Consider the following 15,248-nt stretch of genomic DNA (forward strand, 5'->3'; position numbering starts at 1 on the left):
CGTGGATCATCTCCTGATGGATCCGCTGCCCGTGGATCATCTCCTGATGGATCTGCTGCCATCAGTAACGCAGCGCCCGCTGCAGCACCTCACCTCTGAGAGCCATAAAGAGACCACGGAGTTAAGAACAGAAGACATGAGTAGGAGCTAAAAATGAGACTCGAGAGACATGATTTGTACGGGCAGTGACAGTTCCATTAATCCAGTCGCTGGAGCTGGAGCCATCATCAAGCTCTCATGCACACGAGCCTTTCTCCAGGTCCGACCCTGCAAGCCCCAAAGGCTGGGTGCTGTCCCCAGCAGACCATCACGCCTGACACCAACAACAACCTTTACCCTTAGACTGTCTCACCAAGGCCTGGGAGCTGCCCCTGTCACAACAACAGTGCGACTGGGAAACGCTCCACGCGGAGACAAGCAGGGCTGCTCATCGCGAGCCTCAGTTTCCAGCATCCTCTGTGACGAAGCAGCAGATAATCTGCTCCCTGCTTTCACTCTGACCTGACGTGAATTACCCTCAGGAGCCCAGCCGGGGCGGGGGGCAGGGCTGCGGGAGCCCCGCGGGGCACCGCACAGGCCCGGCCCGCACAGCTCCCATCAGCTCGCTCCCCGGGCTCGCCTCCCCGGCTCAGGCTGCCGCGGCACACGCTGCCCGCACCCCCAGCCCCCGCACAAAGCCCTGGTGCCCCGCACAGCCCCGGTGTCCCGCACACAGCCCCGCACAGCCCCGTCCCCTCAGCCCCGGTGCCCCGCACACAGCCCCCTCCCCATACAGCTCCGCACCGCCCCGCACACAGCCCCGTGCAGCCCCGGTGCCCCGCACACAGCCCCCTCCCCTCATCCCCGGTGCCCTGCACAGCCCCCTCTCCTCAGCCCCGGTGCCCCGCAGAGCCCCGGTGTCCCGCACTGCCCCGCATAGCTCCGGTGCCCCGCACACAACCCCGCACAGCCCCGTCCCCTCAGCCCCGGTGCGCCGCACAGCCCCGCACTGCCCCGCACAGCGCCGCACACAGCCCCGGTGCCCCGCACAGCCCCGGTGTCCCGCACACAGCCCCGCCCCCAGCCCCGCACAGCCCCGGTGCCCCGCACAGCCCCGCACAGCCCCGGTGCCCCGCACAGCCCCGCACACAGCCCCGCACAGCCCCGGTGCCCTGCACACAGCCCGGTGCCCCGCCCTCAGCCCCGCCCCCAGCCCCGCACAGCCCCGGTGCCCCACACACAGCCCCGCACAGCCCGGGTGCCCCGCACAGCCCCGCCCCTAGCCCCGCACAGCCCCGGTGCCCCGCACACAGCCCCGCACAGCCCCGGTGCCCCGCACACAGCCCGGTGCCCCGCCCCCAGCCCCACACAGCCCGGGTGCCCCGCACAGCCCCGCCCCCAGCCCCGCACAGCCCCGCCCCCAGCCCCGCCCGCGCCGCGCTGCACGCCGGGAGCAGGTCGGGCCCGCGGGCTCCTCGGCCCCGCGCGGCCGCGCTGCGGGACCCGCCCCTCCCGCTGCCCCCGCAGGAGGCCCAGGATGGCGGAGAGGCCCGAGGACCTGAACCTGCCCAACGCCGTCATCACCCGCATCATCAAGGAGGCGGTGGGTGCCGGGCAGGCCCTGCCGCGGGCTCTGCCCCCCGGGGCGGCTGCGCTGCCCGGGGCCGGGCCCGGGGCCCTCCCGGGGCGGGTGGCGGGGCCTCCCGCGGGGAGAACATCCCCGGTGCGGGCCGGGCCCGCGGCGCTGGGGCCGGGGGGCAGCGGGACGGGCCGAACCAGCTCCCGGGGCGGCAGCCATCCCGTCTCCGTAAAACCCCTCCTGCCTCCCGGTCGTTCACCGAACGTGGCGTTGGGTCCGGCGGGAGCTCGGTCCGTGGCAGGAACGTGCCGCGTGGGCCGCAGTGCCCCGGAGCCAGCCCTGCCCGGGGGCTGCGGGGCCCTGCCCGGGGGCTGCGGGATCTTGCCCGGGGGCTGCGGGGTCCTGCCCGGGGGCTGCGGGATCTTGCCCGGGGGCTGCGGGGTCCCGCCCGGGGGCTGCGGGGTCCCGCCCGGGAGCTGCGGGGTCCTGCCCGGGGGCTGCGGGGTCCCGCCCGGGAGCTGCGGGATCCTGCCCGGGGGCTGCGGGGTCCCGCCCAGGGGCTGCGGGATCCTGCCCGGGGGCTTCAGCTGCCGCCGGCGCTCCTGTCGCAGCGTCCCGGCCCAGCCTGGGCTGCCCCCGTGCCTGGGCGCCTCGGCGGCACTGACACGTGAATTACCGTGGAATTGTCAGGGTCGGAAGGGACCTCTAGGGGTTATTGTGCCGGCTCAAGTCATTGCCAGCAGCCGCTGATAGCAGCAAATTTCTTTTCCAGCTTCCTGATGGGGTGAATATTTCCAAAGAGGCTCGGAGCGCGATATCACGCGCAGCAAGTGTCTTTGTGCTTTATGCAACATCATGGTAAGGCTTTGCCACAGCAGACGAGCGGTACAGTTGATCTGTAGTTCACCTCTCTGCTGGCTGCCCTGGAGATTTTTTTTCCCCAGGGTTTGTGTCTGTATTGTCTGTTTATACAGATAAAATAATCTCCAGTGCAGCCCAGTCTGCCAGGCTGCAGGGGTTGGGTTTGGGTGGCCCTTAGCAGCCCGTGGGGAGGCAGCTTGGCTCTGTACACAGAGATCCTCTGCCCCACCAGGGACAAGAGGGGGCCCAGGTTGCCCTGGGCCTTCAAATGTGGCTGCGGGGCTTTTCCTGCCAAGGGCAGGAGCCCTTTGCTCACTCCAGGCTGCTCACCGTGTGGCTGCATTAGAGCCAGCGTGAGCCAGCCCAGGCAGCCTCAGAGGCTGGCACAGGGGGACATAGGAAGGTCTGTGGGATGGCTCAGAACGTGCTCTGCAGGCAGTCACGTCTGGTGGCAGGTGCTCACACAACTTTGTGGAATTGTCACCTTACAGCAAATGTTCAGACTTTCTCCCTGGTTCTCCATGCCAGTAGAAAACTAATGTAGAAAAGCAATGCAACTAGATGAAAGCACCACGGCCAATGTAAACAAGAAGGTATCTGGAACTACTTATAGTAAGGAATTAAAAAAAGCCCTGAATGTTTAGGAGGTGGCTTGGGGTTTTTCTAAGTGTCTTCTGAATGTAATAAACCAGACTGAATTGATATGGTACCAATTAACTCTGTTTTCCTTCTTGTCTTCGACTAGTGCAAATAACTTTGCCATGAAGGGGAAGAGGAAAACACTGAATGCTGGTGATGTTCTCTCTGCCATGGAGGAAATGGAGTTCCAGAGATTTGTAGCCCCTCTGAAAGAATCCCTGGAAGGTATCATCCTGAGGTCATGTCGAGGGAGTCTAAGCAGCACCAAGTCCTGTTTTCCTCAAAGGCTGGACAAGCAACACTTATGGCCTGTCTTGTTTCTCTTCTCTTTGCCCAGCATCCTACACTGCAGTTTGCCTGGGGAGTAGATAATGTGCACCTTAACGGGACTGGGATAACATTATTTCACAACTGATGAGGATTGACAAAGTCTCATCTCCCCTCTTATGTTTATCTAAGGGAGGCCTTAGGTGCTGCCTGTAAATGTGAACTCCTGCATCCTTTTAGCATTTTTCTGCTGACACTTAACCAGATTCCCTATGGAGCTGGTCAGCACAGCTCAGACACTGGGGTGAGTTGCTGCTGTGAGTTCACTGCTCCCCGTGCAAGCCTGGAGAGCAAGTGGATGTTGGGCTTCAGCTCTTGTACTGCTCACCCCATGGGAATGCTGGCTTGCAATTTCTCAGTGTTCTCTTTTTCTGATTCAGTTTACAGGCGTGAGCAGAAAGGGAAGAAAGAAGCAAGGAAAGATAAAGACAAGAAGGCAGACTCAGAGGAGCAAGATAAGAGCCGAGAGGAAGAGAATGATGACGATGATGAAAGGATGGAGGAAGAAGAGCAAAATGATGAGGAGGAGGTGGACAACTGAGCTGGCTGACAAGATGTGTGCATGGGTTGGGCTTTGTTCAGAGGGATGTGAACGCTGTAAATCAACCTTGCTGTTCCCCTCTTGTTTCCAGTAGAGCTTTGTACTGATCCTCTGCAGCCCGTCCCTTTTTGGCTTTAACTTGTACATAAAGGACTTCTGCTAAAGCTTTTTTCCTGGAAGAACCACTCCTCCCTGTGCCCATGCTTGCCTGGCTCTTAAAGAGAGGAAAAAAGAGATGTTGGATGCTCAGTAGAGAAGCTGGCCAGGAGAACTTGAGAGGCTGTTGAATGAGCTCCTTAAACCAAGTCACAGGTTGAACCAAAGAGATCATTAACCCTTTGGAGTTTTGAATCTATGTCAGGAAGTTAAACATTTGAGCTTTTCATACAACTGTTCTGGATTTTTCCTTCATTTTCTTGCATTCTGGTTGTGCCTTCTCTTCCTGCTGTGATGGTAACAGTCATACTGTCTTTCCACCTCACCAGTCATAAGCTGCAACACAACTGCACAAGGACCTGGGGTCCACTCTGCTGATTTTCTCCCCCAAATCAACCTAAATAACAAAATCAGCACTAAATGCCAGAAGTGCTTGGTTTGTGTCATTAAAGCCCTGGGAGACCCAGAGGAATTGCATGAAAAACCTGAAGCAAAATCAATGGCTAAAACATGTATCAGGACAGCAAAGGTCAGCGGTGCCTTGGCAGGCTTGGTGACTGCAGTGAGTTTAAATCATTTTGGTTGGAGAACACCTTTAGGATCACCAAGTCCGATGTAGTAGAACACAGTGGTGGATCTTGGTGAGTTGAGTTTTTATCCAGCTGTACTGGACTAATGACATGAGTCCCTCTGTAGCCCTCGACAGGTTCCAGAGGTGCAGTTGCCTCCCAGTGCTGGGAGCTCCAGGAGGGCAGTGAGGACAGGACACCCCTGTCTAGGCAGGCCAGCCTCAAGCCTGTGGGGTTTAAAATGGCTCCTTCAAGAAAGATGGGCTGAAACAAGCTGTTTGCATTCCTAGTACTCATAAAGTTTTGTTCTTTTACACTTCAGTTCCTAGTTTTGATGCCTTTCTCTTGAGAAATTATCTATCAGATGAAGTTCCTTTTTGGGGAAAAAAACCCCAACTATTATTTGACTGGTCTTTTGAAGACTTAGAAACCTAATATTTGAATTCAACTGAGACCTGGTGAAGGAAACTTGAGGAAGGGTTTAGGAATGTTTAAGTAAAACCCACAGGTTCTGCTGATGTGCAGTTTTAAAAAAGCACTTGTGAGGACTAGGGTGTCCTTCCCACCAAAAAATTGATGCAGAGCTACCCACATGAGCTACCCTGCCCTTGGGCTTTTATGGCACGATGGATTTTCACAGACAGAAGCCCAACTCCTGAAAAGAACTGAATCAACAGAGATTTTCTGCTGTCTAGTTTCTACTGGCATGCAGTCAGGAACATATCAACAGCCAACATCTTCCCAAGAGCTCCAGTAAAAACAGGCCTGCCTTCTTGCTCCTTTTCCTCTTTTTTTTTTCTCCCCTTTGTCCTCTTCTCATACATCCCTGGGGTGCATATGGAACAGTATCTAAATAAAAGCCAGATTTTTTTACAAACATGGGAGTCTCTCCTTCCTGTCAGTGATGAGGAGCTGGTTGTGGTTGCACGGACGGTGGCTGCGCGTGCAGGGAAGGCAGAAGTGAACTTGTTGTGAAGTCACTTAGGGAGCAGCTCTGAGAGGTGTGTGTCCCTGGTGGAAGGAGCTTTCAGCTCCCACCGAGAGCACGAAGCTGAGGGAAGGGGAGCAGAGCTGTGGGGTCAGGGCCAGCGTGCCCAGGAGGGGACGTCACCGTGTGGGAGCTGCTGAACACCAGGAGATAAACTGAACCCTGTGTCCTCTGATGAGACAGAGAACATGGCATGTTCTGGGTGTCCTGCTGCCGGGTCTGCAGCCTGGCTCCAGCCTCCCTTGGCCTGGCAGAAGCCCACAGCACCCCAAAGCCTGCTCCAGACCCCAAACAACACCCCAAAACCTGTCACTATGCCCTTCCCAGCCCTGCTTCTGTTACCCATAGCACCCCAAGGACCTGCTCTAGGTACCTGCAGCACCCCAAAACCTGTCCGCATGGCTCCACAGCACCCCAACCCATGCTCCAGCCCCCTCCAGCACCCCAAAGCCCTGTTCCTGACCCTCGGTCCTGCTCCTTCCCCTCAGAACACCCCAAAGAGCTGTTCCAGGCACCCCAAACCCGTGCTCCAGACCTCTCCAGCACCCCAGACCTGCCCCAGCCCCACAAAACCCTGCTCCATGCCCCCTCAGCACCCCAAACCCCTGCTCCAGATCCCCCCCAGCCCCACAAAACCCCGCTCCGTGCCCCCTCAGCACCCCAAACCCCTGCTCCAGATCCCCCCCAGCCCCACAAAACCCTGCCCCATGACCCCCAGCCCTGCCCCTTTGCCCCACAGCACCCCAAGGACCTGTCCCACACCCTCCCCCAGGACCCCAAACCCCCCTTTCCTTCCCGCCCCCCCCCAACTTCCCGCCACCTCCCGCCTTTTCCCGCGCTCCCGCCGCGCGAGACTTCCCGCGAGGCGGGGGGCGGTCCCTATGCTAATTTGGGGGCGTGTCTATGCAAATCACGCGGCCGGCCGGAGCGGAACGCGGCGGCGGCGGGAGGTGAGTGCGGGGGCGGCCGGGGTCGGGGACCCGGGGGGGACCTGAGGGTCGGAGCCCCCGGAGCCGGGGCAGTCGCCCGTCCCCGGCCTCCCGTCGGGCTGCCCGGCGGTGGTGGCGGCTGCAGCGGCAGGGCCGGGCAGGGAGGAAGCGCTCGGGTGCCGGCGGCGGGGGCGGCCGGTGCTCTCCTCCGCCGAGCCCCACCGGGCAGGCTGACACCCGTCCTGACCCCCCATCTCCCCGCCCCGCTCATCCTGCGGTGTAATTACAGACACCCCCCCCCCCCCCCCCGCAGCATCCCCTGAGCATTCCCAGATCCCACCTGGAAGATGAAATCTTCTGGAACATCTTGACCTTTGTTAGCGACCGTTAGTTAATTAACCCGCAGCTCCATCCTCTCCTCCGCTGCTCGTAGGACGCTCTAACCCGTCTCCGCTCCTGGGGTGTTTGGGGAGCTGGCCCCGCCTGCAGGTTTTCAGGTCCGTAGTTGTGCGGTGCGGGATGAGGCCGCGCCTGTTGCTGTGTCCCGAAATGCTGGGAAGCCGCTTCCCGGGGTCTCGGCGGGGCGAGGGGGCAGCGGGGGCCCGGCGGGGCTGTCAGCAGCCCGAGCAAACCCCCGCACCCGCCCTCGTGTGTCGGGTCCGGCCTCAGCCCCTCCATGAAGTTTAATCTGTCTTGGTGCAAACGAGGCGCTGACCTGTGCGTGGCTCTGCGGTTCCGCAGGCGCTTCCCCCTCCTGGAATTCAGCGGGCACTGTGGAAGGCCCGGGCTGGGCCAAGGTGTGGGTTTGGGTGCTGCAGCTTTGGGCAGGTCCCTGAGCAGTCCCGGGTTGGAAGAGCAAAGGTGAAACCACCCGGCTGCGGAGTCACCGCAGAGGGAGCTGCGGGGCTGCTCCGAACTCCTCCGTGCTGATGCCCTGGCGTGCGTGAAGTGGGGAGCTTAGAAACACAGATTTGACCGGTTAGCGTTGGAGAAAGAGGTTCCTGTGCTCTGCGGGGAGCCCCTAAGGGGTCTCGGGGGGGAAACAGGCCCGTGCCAGGGCACAGGGGTATGTGTTCCACCATCCCCTCGTGGCACCCTCACAGCCTGTGCATCCCTGCTGCTCTTCCCCAGCTGCGGGGTCTGGTGGCTGCCAGAGCCCGGTGCCGTGAGCGGGTGCCCTGGGTAGGGGGCTGCACCTCTCAGCTGGTGGCACCTTCTCCTGCACGGGGGGCTGGAGAGGAGGGCCCAGCTCCCCTGTCCTCACAGCAGACGAGTGCCCCACCACGGCCCACCCATACTGGCTGTTATCTCCCCTCTGCAACTCTGCCGGGTGCCCATCTCCTCTGTCCCCAGAGAGAGCCCTTTCTGGAGCCGGGGCCTCTATCTGGCCCATACAGAGTCAGGTGCCTCTGGTTCCACCCCATCCCCCTCCCCTTCCTCCTCAGGGATTAGCTGTTAAAGCATTTTTTGGATTCTCGAGGTGGGTTTTGCTCACTGAGCCCTTTGTTCTCTGCCTGCCTGCAGCCCTGCCTGCAGCCCTGCCTGCAGCCCAGCTGGGGCTGCCCCTGGGTTCATCCCAGGGCTGCCCCTTCCCTCTGTGCAGGGACTGGAGTGGCAGCTTTCCAAGGCTAAAAATTACTTGCCAAGTGGCACCGTGACACTGCCAGTGTGCCCGTCAGCTGGTCTGCATCCCTGCAAGCACTGTCCTGGTTTTTTATACGCTGTATTTATACATGTAAGCCTGTAGGTAGCTGAGAGGGGCCTTTTTGCCCACCCATCAGAGGCAACTGCTGGGAGTACGAGGGTCAGTGCAAGCCCTGGGCTGAACACAGTGCCCCTGTTCTACCAGTGCCCTTTGCACTGGGCTGGCCTGAGAATCTGGCTCAGCATTAGAATATCTGAAGGGTCTTTTCTGAGTGTGTGAAATAGATGAACACCTCAGATTAAAGGTTTTCCAGAAGACTGGAGCCATCTCTTGCCCAGCTCCATTGCTGATTGCTGTTGTGGGTGCTGAGGGAGAGCTTCCCCCCTGGGCTGTGTCCTGGGGTGCTGTGAGCCAGGTCTGTTCTCTGAAGAGAGCCAGGGCAGCCAGGTTTATTGCTGGGAAGTCCTTCCTGGGATGGGACTGGGGACCACAGAGCTGCTCCCCAAGACAGGCCCCATCCTCATGTCCACTCTGTCCCCCTGGGGGTGCCAGTGGAGGAATCCCACATGCTCTTTCAGGAGACCATCTCCAGCTCTCCTCCACACCTGCCTCCCTCAGGTTTCAGCTCTCCAAACAAAATCTGTTGTGTCCAGTAGGGACTTGGCTGTTTGTCTCCCGGGACACACCCAGCTCCTCTGTACAGGCCTTCTGTGGGATGCAGCCCCGTGTCTGCAGCCAGCAGGAGTCCCTGAAGCTGCTCTGTCCAAGCAGTCGCTGCTCAAACTGCTTCCCAGGGCTGTCACAGCTGCTGTCTTCTGTGCTGCTGCCAAATCCCTCATCCCAGGGCAGCCACTTTCCTCCAGCCCCTTTCGTTGTGTTCTTACCATTCATGGAGAGAATTTAACACTACTGGAAATTTAAATCTTAATGGGCTAATTGAAGGATTATTACTTGATCTAACTACTACAGAAGAAGAAAATATTGCTACAGAAAAAGTTTCAACAATAACGTGGCTGACACTTGATTTATGTATGTTGAGTAACTGCTCTTTGTTGCCCTTGAGACCAATTTTGTCCAACTCCCCAGTTGTTGTTTTTTTGTCCAGCAGTAAGTGACCACTGGAGCTGTGTGACCACAGGGTTTAAAGCCCTAGTGTCTTCAGGACGATCCTGCCCCCTCTCTGATCCAGTGCCCATGCTCTTCCATAACTGCACCTTTACACTGTGCCCAGAAACACTTTGTGCCACACAGAGCAGCTTTGGGCTGCTCTGGATACAAAAGCTGTATTACACAATCACACAGCGTTAAGAAAAAGTGAATCAAATTAAGCAATTACCATCTCACCATAAGAAAGCAGCTCCACAAGCTAAACCAGAGCCTGATGAGGGTGGTAGTGCTGACCCGTGTGAAGGTGGTTCTGCTGCAGGAGGGTGCCAGGGGCTGTAAAATCGTGGTTCCACACCCAGAAGTGGGAGGTTGTGTGGGAGGAGCTGGCATCACCCCTGGGTCCTGCAGCACCCCCCACGCTGGGCAGTGTCAGTGGGGCTGGAGCTGGCTGGGAGCAGGGCAGGGCTGGTCCCACAGTTGCTGCCTGGATCTCAGCCCCCCCCCGGACACCACCATAACCAGCTGGCTGATTTCTGTAGGTGTTTCAGAGTCTCCTTCCACAGCCCGAGATGCAGGCAAACTCCCTTCTCCACAGTGGCTACTTCCACCCAGTGCTTCGCTCCTGGCAGTGCACAGCAACCACCTTTGATGCCTCCAACCTCATCTACCCCATTTTTGTCACGTGAGTGTGCCCTGAATCTCTGCATTAGGGGTGGACCAAGCTCATGTTGACTGACCTGAGCTCTTGGATAGGTTCAGACACCCCAATAGGTTTGCTGTGGACAAGCCTGGGGTAGGGGCCTCCCTCTCACACCAAGTCCTCACATCTCTGTCCCCTCCACCTCCTGCAGTGACAGCCCTGATGCCGTGGAGCCCATCCCCAGCCTCCCTGGACAAGCCAGGTAAGAGCCCAGCCCCACCAAGCTGTGTGCCCCTCACTGCCATGCCCTGTGCCTGAGCAGGGTTCATGGGTGGCCTGAGATGAGCATGGGCCAGGGGTGACACTTCCAGCCCTCTGTGGTCCCTCCCCTGGGGATCCTCCAGCGTATCGGGTAGGGCAGGAGCATTTGTCTGCCAAAGGGAGTGGAAGAAATCATACTGAAGATGTTGGGAAAGTACCAACACTGGCAGCAATAGTGCCAGGGTGTCAGCACATCCCAGAGCACTGGCATGTTGTGTGGCCTGGGCACACAGGGACGTTGGAAGCAAATGGGTTTTCCAGCAGCAGCTCAAAAACCTGGCCAAGGACATGGGCTCTGGTCCTGCATTAGATCTTGCTGGGCTGGCTGCTCCCATCTTCATCTGCTGCCACAGTAGCAGGGCTGTGGTCAGAGAGACTCCAGGGGGGTGGTCCTGTAAGGAGGTGGGATGGATCTGCAACAGGGACACCAAGATAAGGGATCCAAGGGCAGGGCATGCTTGTCCTTTCAGAGCAGAGTGTCCATGCTGGGTAGATAACACTTGTGTAGCCCCAGATAAGGTCCTGGATTGTTCCTCCCAGTGTTCAGGCAACACTTTCTTGTACCTCCAAGCTGCTGCTTGGTGTGGATGCTTGTGGAGCAGCATCCAGGTCATGGAGCAGCTTGCCCAAGGGAGCAGGTCTGGGGCCCTGGCAGCCCCCTTCACTTTGCTCTTCTTAGGTATGGAGTCAACAAGCTGGAGGGGATGCTGCGTCCCCTCGTTGAGGACGGCCTGAAGTGTGTGCTCATCTTCGGGGTGCCCAGCAAGCTCCACAAGGTCAGTGTGGACACAAGGTCAGCAGGGAGCTTGGGGTGGCCACAGGGCTGTGTGAGAGCAGCGTGGGGGCTGGAGAGGGTCTCCTGATCAAACAGGGCCAGTTTGGGGTCTCTGAGTGTGCTTGCACCCAGCTCAGCAGAGGAGGAGGGGGATGTGAGACTGTAGGGACACCCAGAAAGCTCCCAGAGCTCTTGCCACAAAGATGATTAAGGGAGAGGAACATCTCCCTGATGAGGAAAGGCTGAGGGAGCTGGGTCTCTTGAGCTTGGAGAAAAGGAGACTGAGGGGTGACCTCATCAATGTTTACAAATACGTAAAGGGTGAGTGTCAAGACGATGGAGTTAAGCTTTTTTCAGTGATGACCAGTGATAGGACAAGGAGTAATGGATAAAAATTGGAGCATAGGAGGTTTAAGGTGAATATCAGAAAAATTTTTTTTACTGTGAGAGTGACAGAGCCCTGGGACAGGCTGCCCAGAGAGGTTGTGGAGTCTCCTTCACTGGAGACATTCAAAACCCGCCTGGACGCCTTCCTGTGTGATGTGCTCTAGGTGACCCTGCTCTGGCAGGGGGGGTTGGACTAGATGATCTTTTGAGGTCCCTTCCAACCCCTGTGATTCTATGATTCTATGCAGGTGGCCCTGAGACCATCGTTAGTGATCACATCGCTCTGCGTTACAGGGTCTCATGGTTCAGACAAGGTTTCCTGGGCAGAACTGCTGCCATGGAGGAGCTGGTGGGAAGGCCTTGGCTCTGGGTGCTGAGGCATTTTTTTCCTCACAGGACGAGAGAGGCTCTGCTGCTGATGCTGAGAACACACCTGCCATCCAGGCCATCCAGAAGATCCGCTCCATCTTCCCAGAGCTGCTCATAGCCTGTGATGTCTGCTTGTGCCCTTACACCTCCCATGGGCACTGTGGTGAGGGCACAGCCTGGGCTCCTGGGCTGCCCTTCGGGCATTTTCCTGCCACTGGGAGTCTCCAGGGGTTTGTCCTTTTCAGCTGAGGATCTCCAGGTGCTGGTGGGGCCTGGCTGGCTCCTGCTACAAGTCTTGGCTTTCCAGAACTGGTGCAGTTGAGCTTGGGAGACCTCTCCTGGGTTTTGAGAGCAGGGTGGGAGGCACGGTTGGGTAAGGCACCCACTCCTGGCCATCTGAATCTGTCTGAGCACCCATCTGTGTCCCCCCATCACTGCCTTCCCGTCCCTGCAGCATCCATGTGCTGTGTCCAGTCCCTTGGAGGGCTGCATTACTGGTCTCCTGGTCCTTATCCAGCTTGCTCAACACATTCCCAGCTACTGCTCTGAGCATCTCTATGGCGAGGGCCGTGCTCCCACCCTGGGGATTGAGGCCCCTGGCCAGCTGGCCCCTCACCTGACCCTGGGTTTGCCTCCTAGGCATCCTGCGTGAGGACGGCACCATCCAGAACGAGCTGAGCTGCCGGCGGCTGGCAGAAGTGGCGCTGGCCTACGCCAGAGCAGGTGGGAACCCTCCTGGCACTTCCAGTCTTGCAGATTTGTTCCCCTCTCACTTTCAGCAGCCCCAGAAGCAAACCAGGCTTGGTTCCAGCTGGGAGTGGTTTTGCTCAGAGCCAGGGGAAGCTGGGAGCACCAGCTCCTGGGTCACAGCCTCACAGTACCCTTCTGGTTGGAAAAGACCTTCAAGATCAAGTCCAACCACTACCCTAACTCTGCTATGTCCACCACTAAACCCTGTCCCCTGGCACCACATCTGTCTGTTTAGATGTCTCCAGGGATGGTGGCTCAGCCACCTCCTTGGACAGCGAGGGTCACCTTCTCCTCCCGGCAGTCACGGCACTTCCTGCCGTCTCTGGTCTTTCCCTGCAGGCTGCCACATCGTTGCCCCCTCAGACATGATGGACGGGCGCGTCGCGGCCATGAAGAAGGCCCTGATCTCCAATGACTTTGGCAACAAGGTGGGCTGGGGCTCTGCGTGTGCCAAAGGCAGGAGTGATGTCCAGAGGGGAAGTGCTCCATGCCGGGACCTGGGCAAGCGCTGGGGAGGAGCAAAACCCAGGACGAGCTGCAGGCATTTCCCTGCCCTGGTGCACACAGGAAGGGAATGTTCTTGGCTGGACACAGGGACAGTGAGGTGCCAGGGCTCTGGCAGGGAAGGAGGATGTGGCACAGAGCATGAAAGCCGTGGGAGGGAATCACTACTGCCCCGGTGTGGGGATGCAGCTCCGAGCTGCTGGCGCTGACAGCTCTGCTCTCCTCTGTAGGTCTCGGTGATGAGCTACAGCGCCAAGTTTGCTTCCTGCTTCTATGGTCCCTTCAGGTGGGTCTGTCCCTCAGCCAGCGTGTCCCCACCTGGCACCAGGAGTTTCCTCCCTGGGTAGTTACTTGGGAAGTGGGCTCAGCCAGAGCCTGGGCTGCAGCTGGGGCCACGCTGGTCACTTTGGAATCTCCTCCTGCTTTCCGGTGCAAACCAGAGACAGATGTACCTTGCCCAGGAGAGGCTGGCTGAGGGGGGAAGGTCCATCCCAGCCCTTCACCTGCTCATCCTGGGTGCTGGTAGCAAGGCAGGCAGGCAGGGAGCTGCAGCTGCCAGGAGCAGTGCAAAGGGATGTCACTGGATGTCATGGTGTTGCCCCAAAGGGTGGCTTCAGGGACAAATCTCATCTCAGTCACCTATTGGACCTCATCCCAAGAACAGCCTGACCCCAACAGAGTACCCGTGAGGGACCTGCCTTGGACAAGAGCAAAAGGAAAATGTCTGGCATGATTTTTACCCCATACTCTGGGCATGGGAAGGGCAGTGGGCCAACCTGGACCTGTCAGACCCCTCAGAGTGATCCTGGGGTGCTGAGTTGGGTTGGGAGAGCCCTCGCCTTTTCCTGGCCCAACTGGCTCAGGTGCTTGTCCTCAGTCTGTCCTCAGGTTTCTGAAGCTTTGTGGGGCAGGAGGCATGAGGAACTGTCCTGGTCCTCATCCCCTGCCCTCTGCCCATCACCAGGGATGCTGCTCTATCCAAACCCGCCTTTGGAGACAGGCGATGCTACCAGCTGCCCCCGGGTGCCAGGGGCCTGGCCATGCGTGCCGTGGTGAGTGAGCTGGGGTTGGGGAGAGTGAGCGCAGGGCTGCTGGAGGCAGGAGCCACGCCAGCCAGCCTTGCCAAGGCTCTTCCCTCTGGAGTGAGAGGAGGGATGCCCATCAGCTCGCTGGAGAGCTGGGCTGTGCCCTGGGAGTCACCGAGTGGGTGATTCTGTGCCCTGCTGCAACTTGTGGTGTCCAGGGACACGCAGCCACCAGCTTTCCTGGGGCACTGTGCGTCTGCCAAGCAGCGTCAGCTCCCTGGGCTCCTGTGGCCACTGGGGGGTCACCAGGCCCCTCTGCCAGCCCGCCTGGGAAAACCAACCCCCCGGGGCAAAACTGGGGCAAACCAACCAGGGAATTGCTGGAAGATGTTCTACCTGGAGCTGCGTTCCCGACAGGACCGGGACGTGCAGGAGGGAGCAGACATGCTGATGGTGAAGCCGGGGATGCCCTACCTGGACCTCGTGAGGGACGTCAAGGCCCGAGTAAGCCCCTTCTGCGCCAGCGGGGACGCGGGGTGTCCCCAGGGCCGGGGGGCAGGAGAGGCGCGGGTTCGGGGCGGCCAGTTTGGGCACCCAAACCGCAACTGCCGGTCTCTTGTTGCGGGGGGCACCGGTGGGAGTACCGGGGGGTGCAGCGGGGAGGGGGTGCCAGACAAGGGGTGTCCCCCGCCGCCTGACCTCCCTCCCTCCCGCCGCGCCCCAGCACCCCACGCACCCGCTGGCCGTCTACCACGTCTCGGGGGAGTTCGCCATGCTGTGGCACGGGGCGCAGGCCGGCGCCTTCGGCCTGGAGGCGGCCGTCAGGGAGGCCATGGCGGCCTTCAGGCGCGCAGGTGAGGCTCTGGGGTCCCCCCCGGCCCCGGCTCCCCGCGCCCGGCCCGGCGGCGGCTCCATCGCTCCCTCTCTCCGCAGGCGCTGACGTCGTCATCACCTACTTCGTGCCGCAGCTGCTGCGGTGGCTGCGGGAGGAGCCGGGGCGGGGCTGAGCGGCATGCGGGGTTGGGCGGGATGCGGGGCGGGGCGGGGTTGGGCGGGATGCGGGGAGTGATGCGGGGGCTGAGCGGGATGCGGGGCGGGATGCGGGATGCGGGGCTGAGCGGGATGCGGGGCGGGGCTGAGCCGGGGGCGGGATGCGG

General features: G+C 59.8%; 2 protein-coding genes across 2 annotated transcripts; both read left to right on the forward strand.

The window, feature by feature from the left end:
• Positions 1-1,424: 1,424 nt before the first annotated feature.
• On the forward strand, positions 1,425-5,528 carry POLE3 (DNA polymerase epsilon 3, accessory subunit). Its single transcript, XM_051636564.1, has 4 exons — positions 1,425-1,582; positions 2,331-2,416; positions 3,165-3,283; positions 3,766-5,528. The coding sequence occupies exons 1-4, from the start codon at positions 1,517-1,519 to the stop codon at positions 3,924-3,926; spliced, it is 432 nt and encodes a 143-aa protein (XP_051492524.1). The 5' UTR covers positions 1,425-1,516; the 3' UTR covers positions 3,927-5,528.
• A 1,016-nt stretch (positions 5,529-6,544) lies between these two features.
• Positions 6,545-15,165, forward strand: ALAD (aminolevulinate dehydratase). Its single transcript, XM_051636555.1, has 13 exons — positions 6,545-6,589; positions 9,860-10,002; positions 10,172-10,222; positions 10,961-11,057; positions 11,840-11,975; positions 12,452-12,535; positions 12,902-12,990; positions 13,297-13,352; positions 14,031-14,118; positions 14,509-14,595; positions 14,816-14,945; positions 15,025-15,098; positions 15,143-15,165. Exons 2-12 carry the CDS (start codon positions 9,890-9,892, stop codon positions 15,096-15,098), a joined length of 1,005 nt encoding a protein of 334 aa, XP_051492515.1. The 5' UTR covers positions 6,545-6,589; positions 9,860-9,889; the 3' UTR covers positions 15,143-15,165.
• Positions 15,166-15,248: the final 83 nt, after the last annotated feature.

Source organism: Apus apus, chromosome 19, assembly GCF_020740795.1.
Source record: "Apus apus isolate bApuApu2 chromosome 19, bApuApu2.pri.cur, whole genome shotgun sequence".
Classification (NCBI taxonomy): Eukaryota; Metazoa; Chordata; class Aves; order Apodiformes; family Apodidae; genus Apus; species Apus apus.

Coding starts and splice junctions, on each gene's coding strand:
- POLE3 (XM_051636564.1), top strand. CDS start 1,517: ATGGCGGAGAGGCCCGAGGACCTGAACCTGCCCAACGCCGTCATCACC. Junction 2,417..3,164: donor GTGCTTTATGCAACATCATG/GTAAGGCTTTGC, acceptor GTCTTCGACTAG/TGCAAATAACTTTGCCATGA. Junction 3,284..3,765: donor TCTGAAAGAATCCCTGGAAG/GTATCATCCTGA, acceptor TTTCTGATTCAG/TTTACAGGCGTGAGCAGAAA.
- ALAD (XM_051636555.1), top strand. CDS start 9,890: ATGCAGGCAAACTCCCTTCTCCACAGTGGCTACTTCCACCCAGTGCTT. Junction 10,003..10,171: donor ATCTACCCCATTTTTGTCAC/GTGAGTGTGCCC, acceptor CACCTCCTGCAG/TGACAGCCCTGATGCCGTGG. Junction 14,946..15,024: donor GGCGGCCTTCAGGCGCGCAG/GTGAGGCTCTGG, acceptor CTCTCTCCGCAG/GCGCTGACGTCGTCATCACC.